General features: G+C 38.8%; 2 protein-coding genes across 2 annotated transcripts; one reads left to right on the top strand and one right to left on the bottom strand.

The window, feature by feature from the left end:
• The first annotated feature begins 5,865 nt into the window (after positions 1 to 5,865).
• Or19a (Odorant receptor 19a) lies at positions 5,866 to 8,204 on the top strand. Its single transcript, XM_002055609.2, has 3 exons — positions 5,866 to 6,606; positions 6,667 to 7,027; positions 7,940 to 8,204. The coding sequence occupies exons 1-3, from the start codon at positions 5,870 to 5,872 to the stop codon at positions 7,991 to 7,993; spliced, it is 1,152 nt and encodes a 383-aa protein (XP_002055645.1). The 5' UTR covers positions 5,866 to 5,869; the 3' UTR covers positions 7,994 to 8,204.
• Positions 8,205 to 10,717: 2,513 nt separating this feature from the next.
• Positions 10,718 to 17,056, bottom strand: LOC6632191 (mediator of RNA polymerase II transcription subunit 15). The gene is made up of 5 exons (XM_070211051.1): positions 16,735 to 17,056; positions 14,763 to 14,955; positions 13,841 to 13,983; positions 12,851 to 13,784; positions 10,718 to 12,061 (listed from the first exon to the last, which is right to left on the bottom strand). Exons 1-5 carry the CDS (start codon positions 16,747 to 16,749, stop codon positions 11,259 to 11,261), a joined length of 2,088 nt encoding a protein of 695 aa, XP_070067152.1. The 5' UTR covers positions 16,750 to 17,056; the 3' UTR covers positions 10,718 to 11,258.
• Positions 17,057 to 17,284: the final 228 nt, after the last annotated feature.

The raw sequence follows: 17,284 nt of genomic DNA, 5'->3' as shown, positions 1-17,284 counted from the left end.
AGAGAATCAAGCATAACTCCAAAATTTACAGAAATTTAGATTCTGGTATACTATATAAAGAAAGGTATATGAATAAAATAGGTATGTTACAGCTAGTCCATATTTTTTTAATACAGATCGGACTACAAATACCAAAGTAAGCTAGAATGTTTGTATGGAATGTTTTTCAGGGTATCTCCCAGTCGTACACTTCCGACCAGAACACTATTGTTTTTTTAGACCCAGTTGACTTGACAAACTTGGTGCTGTGTTTGTCAGTCGGAACTGCTTTTTGCTGTCGTTCTGTTTGATTTCAGCTGAAAGTCACATTTGCTGTTACTTTTGCGATACATTCAGTCATTCATTCATTCACCCATCCATTCATTCATACTCGTCGAAGCGCCCAGCTCGGCCATTGGGTTATTAATAAGCGCGTACTTGACAACTTTGACTTTGGTTAGGAGGTTCTCATATGCGTGGGCGTCACTGTTTAATATTATTAATTTTATTGTTTGTGCGCTAAAAACTGGCTTTGTGCCATCCAACGCCTAATAAGACTAACTGCCGAGAGCCCCTGCTCGCTGAGTGCAAAACATTTTATAATTACATTTTGTTTGTTGGGATTTATAAAAAAAAAACCCATCCCATTTATTTAACCATTCTTTGGGCTAACTGGTCATAAATAGTCCAACCGTAGCTCAAGCTGCACGATTCTTATTTTCATCAATAAACAACTCAACATTCTGTTGTCGCTAATGCTGGCCTAGTTAATACCCTGTAGCTGGGATTTTATTTTTTTGTAGTTTTTGCAGAAAATATAAAAAGCTAATGAGGATTGAATATGTAGCTAAGACTAAGATTGTAAGCTGACAAAAAAAATGGTTGGTGGCTCAGATAACCGCCCAGCCTTCAGGAAGAAGCCATATTTTATTCAAGCCTTGTTTTTCATATATTTTAAAAAATTAAATAAAAAATGCAAGCCAAGTTATAAATGCGTGCCCATTTTATTGAAAGTGCGTATGTCATTTAGGCTAAGTCTTGTATTAAAAACAGGCCGATTTGTGAAGAAGAATATGTCTCTGTTCGGGCTTTGGTTCAGTTGTTTTGTTGGTCAACTGGTATTGTTAAGATAGTCTAAAATAGGTTACAATTTCGAGCTGGAACCGCTTCGTCTCAAAAACCCGTCTGCAGCCGGGTTCAAGGTATCAGTTAGCGTCCACACCTAAGTTGTTACTTAATGCCGAAATTCTCTAATATGTAAGTTTAGTTAGATGAAATGAGACAATCTTCGCATAGGTTTAATCCAGGTATATTCCGCCAGTACCCCAACTTCATGGCGATCGCCTTTATTACCTTTATTAAGAGTTTCATACCCTGCCAACATGTTTATATAGCTAAAGAGTAAACAAATGGCGCATATAATTGATGTCTAGAAGAGATGTTTCTCTTAAAAATTGCCATATAGTTGGCTCATTTAATCAAGTTATTGGCGATTCATAATTTAATTTTGTGCTTAACCGTGCTACAAGAATAGTTAAGACATTTCTTAGATTGTTTGGCTGCGTATTTAGATGCGCATTATTAATTACACAGCTCTCAAATATGGTCAAGTGTATACCAGGGCATTATCATATGCTAATACCTACATACGAGCAATTTGTATCTGATGAAGGCGTTTGTTTTTCTTTACGAGCACCAATTCCGGGGCTTGTAAACAACATTTCAGATACGATTCGAAACTCTATATCAGATACATATAAAATGCTAATTGCATTTAAATACAATTTTATTCATTCATCCATTAAATATATATATATATACGTATATATACAGATCTGTATTTTTTTCTATTAATTTGGGTTTTAATTTAAGCATGGCCGGAAATCTAGGGGAAAAAAATGTGCTTGTAAAATAGTTTTGTTCATTTTCATTATATTTAATTTCCGTCGGCCCAAAAGACAACATTTGCTTGCTTAATTTTTTTTTCATATATAACAACAAAAATAATGCCTAAAAAAAGACAACAAATGTCGCGAGTGAATTTTTTTAAATATTCCGTTGCCATGTCGCTTTTTTGTTAACATTTTTTTACGACTCTTTTTTTTTTTTTGGCTAACAATTCTGGTTAAAATGTCAACGAACAAAAGTGAACAAAAAAATATTATTTAAATTAATATGTGGAAAAAACGCGCCTCAATAATTTTTAGTGCTATTTCAAATAAATCTATAAAAATGAATAGAAATTTTGCTATAATCTTGCGCTTTGCAGTTACAATTAAAAAATTTTACCTTGAACTTGGCATCATATATACATAATATATACATACATAAGTACTTATATGCAATATATATAATATAATAATTTATATATGCAACATCGAAGCGTTGTCATTCATTAATTCACAATGATATTAAATTCCAAATGGAAAGCGAACTTTACGATGTCTTTTTTCTTGATTTCGAATTTGGCCTTTTTAACAAATTGAGCGAATCGATATTTATCGATAACATGGCACAAATACTGTAGCAAGTAAATTAAAAAGCTTTTACTTCTTATTCAATTTCCTATAAATGCATAAATATGGAGTTGAAATTGAATGCACAATGTCTTGCGTGACTCTAAGCAATCATGAGTGAGCAAGTGTACTAATCGATATGCTTGATATCGATAAATTTATCGCACAAAACTTGTGAGTGAATGCATTCGAATTGTTATTTCTAACTTCGTAGAATAAGATTCTAATGTATTTGCTATGTTGAGTTATATTCAAATAATTTTATGCATATTGTTATAAAAGACTTTTTTTGAAAATTATATTTTATCGATACTTTTAAGGCGAACTGCAGCAATATATTTAAAATTAACTTATAATAGAGAATGTCATATTATGATAATTGACTTCGGTCGGCTCGCGTTCGCCTTGATGATTTATTCTGTCCATTTTGAAAGGAAGTCACCTGTACTTAATAAAATTGGCCTGCTTATAATTGGCAGCGCCCATCTGTTTGAAATTCAGGCAATTTGAAAGTGGATCACGCTTAGGCCAATTGGCAATCCAATTGGACTTGTCGAAATGCCATTTGCTATGTTTCACAAGTATTTTCGATTTCAAATAATTGACCTGCAATTGACATTATTCATTCAAGAATTGAGACCAGTGTCAGCTGGTTTTGGGCCAACCGGCATTTTGTGTCCTTGCCCACTGTCAACGTCAATTTGCCGCCTGGTAGTCATTTAATTATGCGTCTTGTGTAAAATCTTGCGGCTTACGCAGCTCATTTGTCAAATGCCCAAGGTCGCGACAGATTGCTGGGCGGCCAAACCTGGAACCTGGTTACCTCTGGCTTTTCGGGGACCCGAGGGCCTGGCCTGTTCATAATTTATGCGGCCCAAATCAATCATATTCAATCATGAAGCTGTGTGGTGTGCCTGACGGATGGCTAAGCCCATGCTAGACTCAAGCCGAAACCGGATTTTCCATTGACAAATGTTATGTAATCAATTTGGCATTATTAATTTGAATACACGCCGCGCTTGACACCTGTGCACAGCAACCTCAGGGCACAGTGCCAACAGTCTATGGCCCCACAATATCATCCCAAATGCAGAGGCCGCCCACAATTCAATTGCTTTCACATAGTTTTGCACACTCACCAAATAAAGCGCTACGAATTTGGTCAACCAACTGGTTTGGCCAGTGAAATGCGCTTTTAATTGAATTCAAACTGATTTTATTTGCATTCGGCATATATATATTTATATATACATATATGTGTTTCTATTTGTGTTTGCCAGCGGCTTAATCAACCAGTTCACAAATCTATTATTATTTGTTTATCACCAAGTTGTATCTTTTTAATTGCTTTTAATCGAATTTTTATATTTACAAAATACATAAAATACGATAAAATAGTTGGGTTTTCTCTGTTTTTGATCCTGATCCAAATCCGTTCTTTATTTTATTTTGTTGGCCAACTTTAAATCTTAAATGAATTAAAGGGAAATAATTCTTTGTATGCGTATTTATTATTATTTTTTCGTTGCGGTATAAGATCAAATGAAAAGCAGAGAGCTACCCATAGAAGCTTTACATTCAACCTAACAGCCTGTTAAGCAGGCGAATAAGAAGAAGACTTAAATATGACCTACCCAACAGACTAAGTCGATCGATGTCTTTAGTGTCAGCATGCAGATCCCCCAATCAAACTAGAACGTAGACTAGATAAAAAACATAAGCATAACCAACACACATAAACAACAAACTGTACATCTAAACTAAACTACTTTAAACCATAATTCACCTGATCCTCGCTCTGATAAAGGTTGCTAGATATGCTGGAAAGCATAACAGAAATTCTTAAAAAAAAATATATAAAAACAAGTAACAGGTTCTAGTCGGGAGCTCCCGACTAGGGGATACCCTGAACCCTCTTCTTCCAACATCAAATGCATATATATATTCTATTTTAGAAGCAACATATCATCTTTCGTGACTCTAGCTCTTATTATTTATCAAAATTGCCCAAAAAACTGGATATCGATATCGATTTTTATCGATTGCTTTGAAACAGAGTAAGTTATCGATTATCGGAAACAAACGCGATCTGCGCAGACACTAGGGGCACCTACATCTAAAATTTCAAGTCTATAGCTCTTATATGTTCTGAGATCCTTGCGTTCATACATACGGACGGACAGACGGACGGACATGGCTAGATCGACTCGGCTATTGATGCTGATTAAGAATGTATATACATTATGCGGTCGGAGATGCTTCCTTCTGCCTGTTACATATATTTGGATTTTGCACAAATACAATATACCCTTATACCCATTTTTAATGGGTTCAGGGTATAAAAATCGATTGGGAATAACGCTCTCCTATGAAAACAAATGCTGAGTAACATATCTTCAATATATATTTATAAGATATATCTTCATCTGCAATTAGCTTTATTATACTTTTAAAACATTTTTCATTTCAAAGCGATTGGAACTTTAAGTTTTCCGCCAATTTCCCACTGTTGCTGGTATGATTTCCCAAATCGCTGAAACAGGTATTCCTTAAGTTCCTAAATAGAGCTTTGAAAATAAGTTTGAAGCAAATCGAACAAAACTTACAACTTGGCCGAAAAAATCTTTAAATTGCATTTCTATCGAAAGTGTTTGGATTCTGCGAAAAGTATGATACACGTCTCAATTGATTTTTCATATAGATCTTTGAAAATGAATTTGAGCGCGAAATGTCACCCACCAAATCTTTAAATCCCACTTCCATCAAGAAGAAATATATTTTTGGAAAAGTGTGAAACGCCTCTCAAATAATTGTAAACAAAAATCTTTGAAATTGAGTTCGACGCCGATCGAAAGGTAAAGCAAAAAAGTTTTTTAGCGTTGTTTCTATACCTGCGGGTAGAATTTCTCTAACGTTGATAATCAATTAGTCAGTTAGTCGGTAAGTCAGGAAAAATAGTTTTATATATATAGGGTAGAAAATGTTATATATTTCGTGACACAACTAAACTATCCTCTGTCAGGGTATAAAAATGTTGAATTGAACATTTCGGACACTCGAATGGGGAATTACAAAAGGTGGTAAAATTTGTATTCCATTATAATTGACTTCAAGTCTAAATAATTTAGTAGGGTACAGAAGCTCGATTATGGGCAATTTGTTAGTCAAAGAAAATCCCTGAAATAGATGTAGCTGTAGTTTATGTGTGGCCGTTGTTAATGGATTGCATTAACTAGTCGCCGGCGGGGTGTGAGAGATGGGCGAAATGTCGCCGGCTAATTTGATGGCAATTTGCATAAATCACCAGTCGTCAGTCGGATCGCTATAAAAAGGAGCTGGCAAGCGCTGAACAGCCAAAAGTGCCCACATACAAGATGTTGCTGTTAGATGTGGACTCGACGCGGGCGTTTACTTATCAGTGGATTGTTTGGCGCCTGTTTGGCCTACATCCGGCGACGGGCAATTCGTTTTGGGCACGGCATTATACGGCATATAGCATTGCCTTTAATGTGATCGCTAATATTTGCATACCATTGTCGTTCTATGTGGGGTGTCTGATGAGCCGGACACTGACCGAGTTCTGTGAGAGTTTTTATGTGGCCGCCGTTATCATTGTGGAGCAGCTGAAGCTGGCCAATGTGCTGCGGGTGCGTGGACATTTGATGAATCTACATGCTATATTGCGCCAGCTGGATAAACGCCTGCAGTCGGACGAGGAGCGGAGAATTATTGAATATAAGGTCGAACAGTCACGGAAAATATTCCAATGGGTAATGCGACTATTTTTGATGGCCATAGCAAGCGCTGCTTGCCTTGTACCCTTTGCGCCCGATCAGCAATTACCCTTCCCCGCCTGGATACCGTGGGACTGGCAGCGTTCCCGACATATCTATCTGACAACAATATGCCTGCAGAATATTGGCGTATTCATATTGGCGGTCATAGCCCTCAATAATGATACCTATCCGGTGGCCTATCTCATCGTGGTCGCTGGACATTGCAAGGCGCTGGCCCTGCGCATCGCCAAGCTGGGCCATACTAGTGATGTGACCCAGTCCCAGACTAATGCCCAGATGATTGCGTGTATCGAGGATCACAAGACAATATTGCAGTACGTATGTACTATATACCGCGTACGACTTGTGTGTCTTACCTGCTTAGTTTCTAACAGATTGGTGAATACCATGGAGAACTCCGTCTCGTTCGCCTGTTTCATTCAGTTCGTCTGTACGGCTACCTCGCTTTGCTCGCTTTCCTTTTTCGCATTCTACGTGGAGATGAGCCTGTTAAAGATGTTGCATCTGTTCTTTATGCTGCTGGCCATCATTATCGAAACGTTCATCGTTTGCTATGCCTCCGAGCAGGTCACCCACGAGGGCGAACAGATGGCCCATGCGATCTACGCCTGCAATTGGATCAATCAGTCTGTCCAGTTCCGTCGCAACCTATTGCTAATGCTAATGCGCTCCCAGCGGCCCATTGGCATTGTGGCGGTCAAGACATTGCCTGTGCGTATGAGAACCCTGGTAGCGGTAAGTACCGACTACTCAACATTTAGTTTCCATAGCCATCCTATATAATAGAGAGAACGCTTGCAATTGCTGAGCTTGATGAAGATTTGTTGCAAAATCGGTCAATTTCGGCCAATTCCTTGTTAGAGCTCGTAAGGTCCAGGTTTGGCCAAGATTTCTTGATAAACAAAATATGTTGGAACTTTAGTTTCGACCGTTCTTTCCTATGTCAGCCATATTATATCGCATATATACATATATAGTTATCTCAGCCTTTCTTTCCTAAGGCAGCTATTAGATATAGAGGTACGATCAGGTCCATTCCGACATATGTGCTTCCTGCTACAGATATAGATTTTTTTAATACTGAGGGACGGGCAGAGGGGCAGACCTTAAAGGCTTGTATATGCCTGCTTCTATGCGTTACACACTTCTGGACGAAATTGAATAAACCCTCTATAATTTTATACAAATGAATGCATTTTAGAAATTAGACGCTGATGAGATATATTTCGCTTACGTGGCTTTTCAATTGTCTGACTTAATAGTCAATGTCGCCAAATTTAAATTGTCATTAAAGTTATTTTTTCAATTAACAATTTCTTAATGGGTTTTAAGAGCAGCTTAGAATATTTTTTCAAGCAGATTTTACAATTTAGTAACTCGTAATGTTTCCAAATCAACAGAAAAAAATGTTTGATAACCGATTTTTACAGCTTTAGTAAACGTTGTATAGAACTTTGCAAAAAATCAAATTTTCCACAATTAAAAAAAGGAAATTTAATATAATATTTTGAACTGTTTTTGGATACTTTAAAGAACACCGAACTTAATCCAAAACTTAATGTACAGTGAACTGATTCAATTAATATGCGTGCCTGATGTTTCAGATATACGCTCGCTAAATGTTGTTGAATCTGGCTTTCTTTGCAGGTTATCAAAGGCGCTTACACCATGTTCAGCCTGCTAAATGAAGTCAACTCGTAGAGTTAAATGGCAATTGTATGAAGCCTGCAAAATGCCTGCAATCGAATTAAATAGGCTTGTTAAAATACACGCTCACGCACACGCACGCACATATATGCGCTCAGTGAGGCTTTTCATTATTAAAAATGCGAGTAGAAAGTCGCCGACTTGGAGATACTCGTCTTGTATGTTCCTATGCACATTATCTATATTTATCGTACACTTGAAATAAAATCGCAACGTGATGTTCTCAGCTTTTTTATTCTGTGAGATACGTATGTGAACGATCGAATACTGGAAATCAATAGGTATCGATTTTGAGTAAACTAGAACAGTTTTCGACAAAAATAAATGAATAGCCGGCAGACAAGACATGCAAACATCGCCGCAGCCTGTAGGCCCGATCCGCAGTCCATATACTTATTTTCCAAAATTGTTTTCCTCTTGCCTGTTACATATCTCAACAGAAATCTACATATGCCCTACTTGTTAATTTTGAATGGGCGCAGGGTGCAATAAAAATATGGCGAATCCGTCCGAGCGAATGGTTGCCAATATGGCCGCCGACTGGCAGCGTTCCGTATCCGTGGCTATGGCGAGTGCGTGCGTGCCGCCATTTTAATTTTCAGCTGCAGCCGGAAATGCGCATTTTATGCAAGTGTCACCCAATGGCGTCCAGCGGAAGTTGTTTATCTTATGCAGTTGCCGCTATCGTAGCCATCGCCTCTCTCCCGCCGCTTCGCTACGCGTCGCTAAAAATACCCTTGCAGCGGGTATTATGATTATGATTATATCACGAAATGTCAGCGCGGTCAGCATGTACATTTATATAGTAGTATATTTCATTCGACTCGATTCAGGGCTGTTCGTCTGTCTGTCTTTATACTCTGTACTTAAATACAAACTTATGTACAGAAAGTTCACATACATACTTAGTACACATCGGATGATTATGTGTCAAAATGTCAACACAAATCTTATGCTTGTTTTGCAAAATATACCGGATTATTAAAATTGTTTTGTTTATATCTGATATGTTCTTACACCCTGCTCCTCAATGTAGTATATTGGATGTCGCCATGAATGTGCCACAAAAAGTGCTCAAGCTCTTTTTTTCTATCTCGTCTAAACTATAACTAAATTAACTAAAATAGATATGTGCCAAGCTGTCGTTAAAATTTAGCTGTGCGTAATAGTCTTATTCTATTGTCAACATTTCTTACATTTTTTTCTAATAAGTAAAACGGCCTGTAGGTCGTACTATTTGGCTTTTGGAAGGAAAACTTTGCATTCCTCAGGTAAATCTATTCAAACCGATCAGCTGCATGTTACCGATAACGGACACTTGCCAATGGAACCGCAAAATGTGAGGAATGTAAATGTTACATTTTTTGAGCACAGTGGAAACAGGCCATTAATTAAATAAATAAAAAATAATCGAATAAAATGATTGTTCAGAGAACTTAAGAATCCTTTGATAGATTTCAATTGTTATCGGCTTCAAAACGCAACCGAATTAATGCTCATGTCAGCAAGGGTATTTTAAGTTCGGAAAGCCAAAGATAACTATCGTTTATCCTTCTTACTTTTTTTTTTTTGTGTTTTGCGCGCATGTCAACGGATTTGCGGGTCTGTGACTTTTATGAGCCTCCCGAGTGACACTGAAGCGGCGCATAGGGCCAGGGACTTGCGAGGCGCTTATTACATAATCCGGCAGCTCATTATTAAATGAATTTACAGGATATTAAAAAAAAAAAAGAGAGCGCGAAAGCTTTGTCAAAAACACCAACATGCCGCATGCCTCACGCCGCACGCCACACGCTACATGCCACCTGCTTTAGTTCTTAATAGACGTTCATTAAATGCGAGAGTTTTAATTGAAGCCGCCGCCGCTGCGGTTGACATCCCGCTTATGACGAAATCAGAGCTTATGCATTCAGCTTAATCAGATTTTCACAAATGTTTTCAATTAAATGACAACACGCTTAACAAGCCCAGTTAACCATGGCCGGAGCGATACACTGGCCAAAGCCCGCATAAGTCGGTTAACGAATGTGCGATTTACGTGCGATTTACGATTTGTCATTGCCCAATGCATTATCATTGTAATTAAAATTATTTAAACGGTTTTAAAACATCGAACGAATATCCTTAAGCTGATTAAACTTAAGCGAGAAAGTAGGGCTACATAAGATACCCATTTAGACATATGTCTGCGAAGTGCTCTGGTACTAAAGTTTTATTTTCGACTGGTTGTTCCTATAGAAGCCAATTAAGTGTATGATAGGGAGTTCTAGTTAGTTTACAGAAGGATTTGAATATGGGTGCATATATGTGTGCATATTACTTTGCTGCTGGTCATAAGAAGCATAGTAGAGAGCTTTAAGACGATTCTGATAACAAAGTGCAAAGTTGCATCCTGTCTAAGAGACTTGCTTTGATAGACGGATAGACAGTTGTTGAAACTGATCAAGAATATATATATTTGACGGAATCGAAGACGTTTACACATTTCGTGACATAATTAGCATACCCTCTTTGCAAATCAATAAATAAATTGTTTTCTAACATTTTTTGAAAATTCACCCACACTGTCGAAATATGGGTGGAAAACAGATAACAGCTTATCCAGCTCGTAGAGCTGATCTAATGGGAATGTGTGATTGGAATTCGAAGCAATTTATGTTGCAGGTGGGCAAAAAAAAAACTAAAAAATTTGTAATTTATTAAATAAAACAACAAGTGTCGTAGATAAATATGTGAGTTTCTAGCACAGTATATATTTTAAATTTCAATTATTTACACAAAAACCACCGCGACAATTGGCAAAACGAATGGTAATAATAAAGTTGAAACAAATATTAAGTTAATTAACCGTGGTGAATCATACGCTGTACAGCACCAAAATTTAACACACTCTAAAAAAAAAAGTGTAATAATAACAAAGAGCATAAAAAAGAGTGTAAAAAACATTTTTAATGTTTATGCGGCTGAAATATGATGCAAAATAATTAGCTGTGTGGCAACAACAAGTAAAAGCAGCAACAATAGCAACTGCAAAGCTCAAACCGTGTTTATAGAAATATGGAAAAATAACACACACACACACACATACATCCACACACACACACACACACAGGCATGCGCACATTACATACATGTCATGCACACATACACACAAAAACAAAATGGCCGGAAGCAAAATGTTGCTGCCGTGCACTTGATAGCTGCTGCTGTCGCTGCTGCTGCTGTTGCTGCTGCTGCTGGCTGTCGTCTGCATCAGCGCTTAGGGATATTTCACAATATTCGCGGCGGCTGTTGCCTGCTTGACCCCCACACCGCTCGGGCTTTTGTCACCTGTCAGCCTTCCACTTGTTGCGGTTGTTGCAGACGCCAGTCGCTGCTGTTGCTGCTGTTTAGTGCTCACTGCTGCTGCAGTTGCTGCTGATGCCGGATGATGCAAGTGCGTGCCATAGTGCACGGCGCCCGGATGGCTGAAGTATGGTATTACGGCTGGACTTTGGGAGTGCTGTTGCTCCTCGGCATAGCTGGACAGCGGCCCGGGATGGCTCTGATAGAATTGCTGTTGCTGTGGGTGCTGGTGTTGTTGTTGGTGTTGCAACGCCGGCTGGTAGGTATGGTAATGGTGTATTGGCTGTGGTTGTTGCTGTCCCAATGCGTTCGCTGCTGTCAATCGGACAACATGAATTGGTGGCGTTGATTCATGTGCTAGATTGTAAGCCGCCTTTGGGTTATTATTGCTAAAACGTGGCAATATTGCAAATTGATGTTGCTGCTGAGGATGTTGCTGTTCGGCTGGTGCCTGCACATAAATTGGATTGTAGTGGACGAGGGGCAATGCCTGATGTTGCTGTTGCTGCTGCTGCTGCTGCTGCTGCTGTTCGTGTGTAGCTGCCGTGGGCAACACCAATGTTGTTGTTGCTGCTGTTGTTGCTGGTGCCGAAGCGGAAGGAGCTCCTGCTGTTGGCACGGTCGCATATTTGTGCTGTTGCTCTGCCTGCTTGAGCCCCAGTCGCAATAGTCGCGCCTGATGTTGCTGCTGCTGTTGTTGCTGGTGTAGCGGATATGCTGCAAAATAGAAGTAAATGTAATCCAGTCATATTAACGTTGTCATCAGAGCATCAACACTCGTCGGACCCTCATTGCCAATGGCACAGTGAACGCCAGCGTTGCCACACTGCATGAAATGCACACTAATTGCCAGATCCACTCTCCGGTACAGTTGTGCTTACAGCCCGCAGCGAGGTTATGTTAAGCACATCAGCAACATGTGTGTGTTCAGTTTTCGACTTTGTGGTATAGCAGTCAATTTGACAGTGAAAACAAGCACAGTGGTTGGACTGGAGGTTGCAATTTATGAACTGTTGCCGTTGTGTGTTTTTATGCATGTTGTTAACATCTTTCTACACAACTATTCTAATAAAAAGCTGGCAACAAACTGTAAAGTCAACTAAAGTGAAATATTTGAAATGAATAAAGAACGCATCATTATTTATAAGAATTTTAAAAATAAGTTATTGTCCCTAAATCTTGAAAGCTTAAGAAAGCAAACGGCCAACATTTATGATATTACATTATATAAAAACTTAATTTATAGTTGTCCGTTCTATTGAAAATATTTTCAAATATTTTCAAATCGAAATTCAGGGCTTTTTTAAAATTGGCATCTAACAATTATGGTTATATAAATCCATTTGGATGAACAAGTCTTTCCCAAAGGATTTAGAGGCGATTTAGGCTTTCGGTTCAGTTCTATTTTGACAAAATGGCTTGGTTTAAGTATTGATTCATTCCGCTCTCCTATGACCCCTTCTCGAAGTGAGCATTTAAAATCATGATTAGATATTATTTACATACCGTATAAAGTGGTTTGCTGGCCTACTGGCTGCTCAGCATAGATCGTTGGCGTCTGCTGATAAACACGCTGCAGATGAAGCTGCGGTTGCGGCTGCAGCTTTGGGTGCGTCTGATATATGATCGGCTGATAGACAGAAGCGGGCGTTGGAGCTGCCTTAGGATAGACAGTTTGATGGTGTTGTTGATGTTGATGCTGTTGTTGCTGTTGTTGCTGCTGTTGTTGTTGCTGCTGTTGCTGCAGTTGCTGTGCGGCAGCGAGCAACACATTGGCGGGAATCTGTAAATAGTGCTGGCCATAGGTGGCCACTGGAGTGGGCACAGCTGACGGTGCGCCGACTAAGTCCGACTGATAGTACGGCCTGTACATGCCCTGATGATCCCGAGCCAGCGGACCGAACACCTGCATAAGGGGATGACTAGCTGCGGCGGCAGCTGTTGCTGGTACTGCTGTTGTTGTGCTGGTGGTGCTGCTGCTGGTGGTGCTGCTGGCGGCGGTGCTGGGCGGCGCTGGCAGCAGGCCGGCGCTCAGTTGCTGCTGCAGCTGCCGCATATACGAAAGCGGTATGGCAATAATATATTGCACACGCTGCCCGGGCAGCGGCACCTGCTGCTGCGGTGCAGCTACTGTTGCTGCTAATTGATATTGCTGCGGACCAGCGCGTTCATAAAGGCTCGGCTCCGGCTCCATGTAGCTGTAAATGGAGTTCGTTGCGGGTGACTTGGCTGCCGGTCGCTGATAGAGCTCCACTTGCGGTGGCACTGCGAATCTGAATCGATGCGGAGGCAGCTGCTGCTGCTGTTGCTGTGGCTGTGGCTGCTGCTGTAAAAATTGCAGTGGCCCGGGCAGCCCAACCAGTGCAGAGGCATGCTTCTGTTCCACAGCGGTTGGCGGCACATATCGAATGCTGCCGCTTTCCGGTTTATCGTAGTAGCTCTGCAAAATTGAAGTTAATTCAATTCTGTTGCGCTGCTGCGGCTTTTACTGCATACCTGAGGTGGTGCATCGGCTGCCGTATAACGCACCGTGGTGGGCCCAAAGATGGAACCACTATCTGCGGCCTCGTAGTATGCTGCGGATGGGTAAATGGGTCGGAAGGGCGTTTCTTTGGCTGGTTTGCTTATATAACCCGAAGCTGCAGGTATAAAAACGTGAAACGAGTTTTAATTAAGTTATATTTTAATAATAAATTGAAATTAATTAAAATCAATATATATATAACTTAATTTCATTAAGCTATATATTAATAATAAATTGAAATTAATTAAAATATTACATGTTACTTAAATACGATTTATGATCCCAACAATGTAGATGTTTATTATTATTATTATTTTAGCTTAAGTGCTAAATCTAAAGACTTTTCATATACCCTGCACCAATTGTAAAGGGTATAAAGGTATCTACTATACTTTCACTATTCTGAAAAGCATTTGGAAAAATATTTATAAAATATTTTCAACGACTTCTGACGACAATTCAAGCAAAAGAAATGCTTTCAGCTGCATTTTGAAATGAATGTTTCATTATGAATAATAAATTGAAATAGAAATTTAGAACGAAAAGATCAAATCAATTAAACTCTCGAAAAAGTGTTATTAAAAACTCGGCTACATACATATGTATTTGAGTTTTCTGCCAATAAAGTAACTAAATCACAAATTAATTTATAAATATTTGTTTAAAAACTTAAAAAAAAAACGTTATAGTTATTTGAAAAGGACTCTGTTTTTCAATTTGATCTAATATGATTTTTGAGGCAGAGTTAAAGCAAATCGAATTGTATATTTGATAACCAAGTATTCAAATCGTTTCATTTGAACTTAATTTCTAAAATCTAAGCAAATATGTGCAAGCATTAAAGCATTAAGGACTAGGGCTTGTCTTTTATAGAGGCTATAGGTGAATCGTTACCTGTTTGGTCCGAGGAATCACGTTTCTCGGTTTTGCTCTTTGGCTCCTCGACGCTGGGTGTTAGTTTTGTGGTAAGGACTGCTTCGGCGGCTGCTTGGGCATCCGTTGGCTTGGTTTCCAGCTCTGCGGCAATGCCAGCGACAATGCAGCATATGAGCAACGCTGCAAGCAGGGCGTGGCAAAAATACAGAGACTGCGATAGAGAGAGAGAGAGAGAGGGAGGGAGGGAGGGAGGGAGAGAGAACGGGTGAGTCGTATGTTGGCTTTAATATTGTATTTTAATTTGCATATTTTATCATTTTATTATTTATTTAGCATCATTTGCGCATCATGCAAAATGTCAGTTTTAATATTTATTTTTAATGTACTAAAATTGTTGTACATTTTATGACGAATGTTGCATGCTGCATATTATTGTGTTGCATACATTAGTTGCACTATAATTTCAGCATAATTTAATTAAATTGATTTATAAATGCAATTATTAATTTAATTGCGACAGCGCACACGATTAAGCAAACTGTTGTTTTTACAGTTGTTGCTGCAAGTTGCAAGTTGCAAGTTGCAATTACAATCATAATTGCACTGTACAACATAATTAAAAACTATTAATTATGCTGCTGCAGACAAACGCTGGGCTCTGTGCCACGTGCAACGAACCTGATCACAGTTCGAAATGTTTTAGCTACAACAAAGCGCAGTTATAGTTGTAATTGGTTGCCAACACAGTTTCAAGTTTGTGTTGCATGCCCCGAGGCAGATGTGCTTTATGGCCAATCTTCGGGTCTGCAAATGGCACTGGATGCAGAAATCGTTGCCAGACTGAAAGACAATGGCTAGCAACATTCAATTGGAATAACGAAATGCGGAAATTTAATTAGCCAAAACAATTCATTGCCAAAAGGAATGAGCAGCAGCTGCCAAGGCTATTAATTGAAACCCAAGCTACGCCAGCTCCACGTTGCATGCTTCGCAAGCACACAGCTTAGCTGAGCTTATAGGGTATTAGAGTATCGTCTTGGAGGAGACAACTGCGACTCCATACAGTATATATACATATTCGCCATGATCAGCATCAAGAGCCTAGTCGATATAACTAAATGTGTAAGGCCAGCACACTCGACTTGATTAAAAATATATATTTTGTATGCAAACTAAGGTCGCTCAGCTTTAAAATTGATACTTTCTTTTTGTTTGGGTATATTTAGAAAGTATTATTGATGTTTTAGTTGTAACGTATACAGTTAAAAGCTGGCATAGTAGTCAGCTAATGGCTGACACATCGTACACTAGCCTGGAACTCGAGGCCCAAATGCCTTGAGTCTGTTGGACAACTAATTAGTCCTGGACTGCATCTCGAGTTGCTGCTTAATACAACATATTGCCGATGACTAAGCTTCGAATTTCTATTTTATATGCTATACCATTGTTTATTCCAATAATCGCTCAACGAGAAGGAACTCCAATTAAACGCAGCAATTGACAACTATGCTCCTAACTTATTAGTGAGATCTTAGCACCAACCGACTTCTACATCGCATTACATTTAAAGAATCTGAGAATTAGTATGTATGCTCCGCATTAAGATTGAACACGAATTTGTTACTTTGTGGCGAAAAAACAAAAAAAATGGTTAAAAAGCTATTAATAAATTCAATTTAATATGCTGAGCGGCATTATGTTATATTATTCATCATGCGCCACAAGAGCTGCATTCATTTTATTTGCATTTTCAGTTAATTTACATCTATTAAATTTGTTATTTATTTTTTATTTTATTTGGCTAATTAGTTAAAAGCCACCTGCTGCAAAATGGCATCATTAAATTTATGCAGATTGCCATAAAAACAACTAGCTGCATTTATGAACTTGAGCACAAGTTAATCAAAGCGCATTTATTTATGTTAAAAATTATAAATTTCGCAGATTTTTTTTTTTTTGTTTGTTTTTGTTACAGTTATAATGTATTCACCTTTATGAGCGACATTTTTCGTTTTGTACTCGCTTTTTTTCTTTGATAGTTTTTACTTTATTTGATAAAAAAAAAAAAGTTGCAGTATTTATGCATATATTCACGCTGAATTAAAACAGAACAGAACTTAAAAAAAATACAAACATTGTCTTGCTTTACGTTAGTTGATTCAATTTTATATTGTTTGCGGTACGAGCTGTAATTAATTAAACATTACGTATACGCGGCGTGTGCGTTGAAAGACGAGCCGTTTGCCGTTTGCAGTTTGCTGTTTGCTGTTTGCTGTTTGGCTGCGCGTGTTAGCTAACAAAGTGAGAGTGAAATTGGCAGCGCGTTGGCATTGCAATTTATAGGCTGGCAGCATTCGAGCCACATGCAACTTGCAACTTGCAACATGGGTGCAAGCACCTGGCCAGCAGCAACGTTTATTCAGCTGTTGTTTTTCTTTGCGTTTTGCTGCTGCTGCAACCGCTCCAACTGCTGCCATATAGAGCATAATCATGACCATTATCGTTTGATTATCATTAGCGGCCTTGGCCATTGTCAGCGA

The sequence above is a fragment of the Drosophila virilis genome, chromosome X, assembly GCF_030788295.1.
Source record: "Drosophila virilis strain 15010-1051.87 chromosome X, Dvir_AGI_RSII-ME, whole genome shotgun sequence".
Classification (NCBI taxonomy): domain Eukaryota; kingdom Metazoa; phylum Arthropoda; class Insecta; order Diptera; family Drosophilidae; genus Drosophila; species Drosophila virilis.
This window is presented reverse-complemented; position numbering and strand designations above follow the sequence as displayed.

Excerpts from the sequence above, each read along its gene's own strand:
- LOC6632191 (XM_070211051.1), bottom strand. Across the intron at positions 13,785-13,840 it reads CAGCCGATGCACCACCTCAG|AGCTACTACGATAAACCGGA; the intron begins GTATGCAGTAAA and ends TCAATTTTGCAG. Across the intron at positions 12,062-12,850 it reads CCAGCAAACCACTTTATACG|CATATCCGCTACACCAGCAA; the intron begins GTATGTAAATAA and ends TCTATTTTGCAG.
- Or19a (XM_002055609.2), top strand. The coding sequence starts at position 5,870 with ATGTTGCTGTTAGATGTGGACTCGACGCGGGCGTTTACTTATCAGTGG. Across the intron at positions 6,607-6,666 it reads GATCACAAGACAATATTGCA|ATTGGTGAATACCATGGAGA; the intron begins GTACGTATGTAC and ends AGTTTCTAACAG. Across the intron at positions 7,028-7,939 it reads GTATGAGAACCCTGGTAGCG|GTTATCAAAGGCGCTTACAC; the intron begins GTAAGTACCGAC and ends CTTTCTTTGCAG.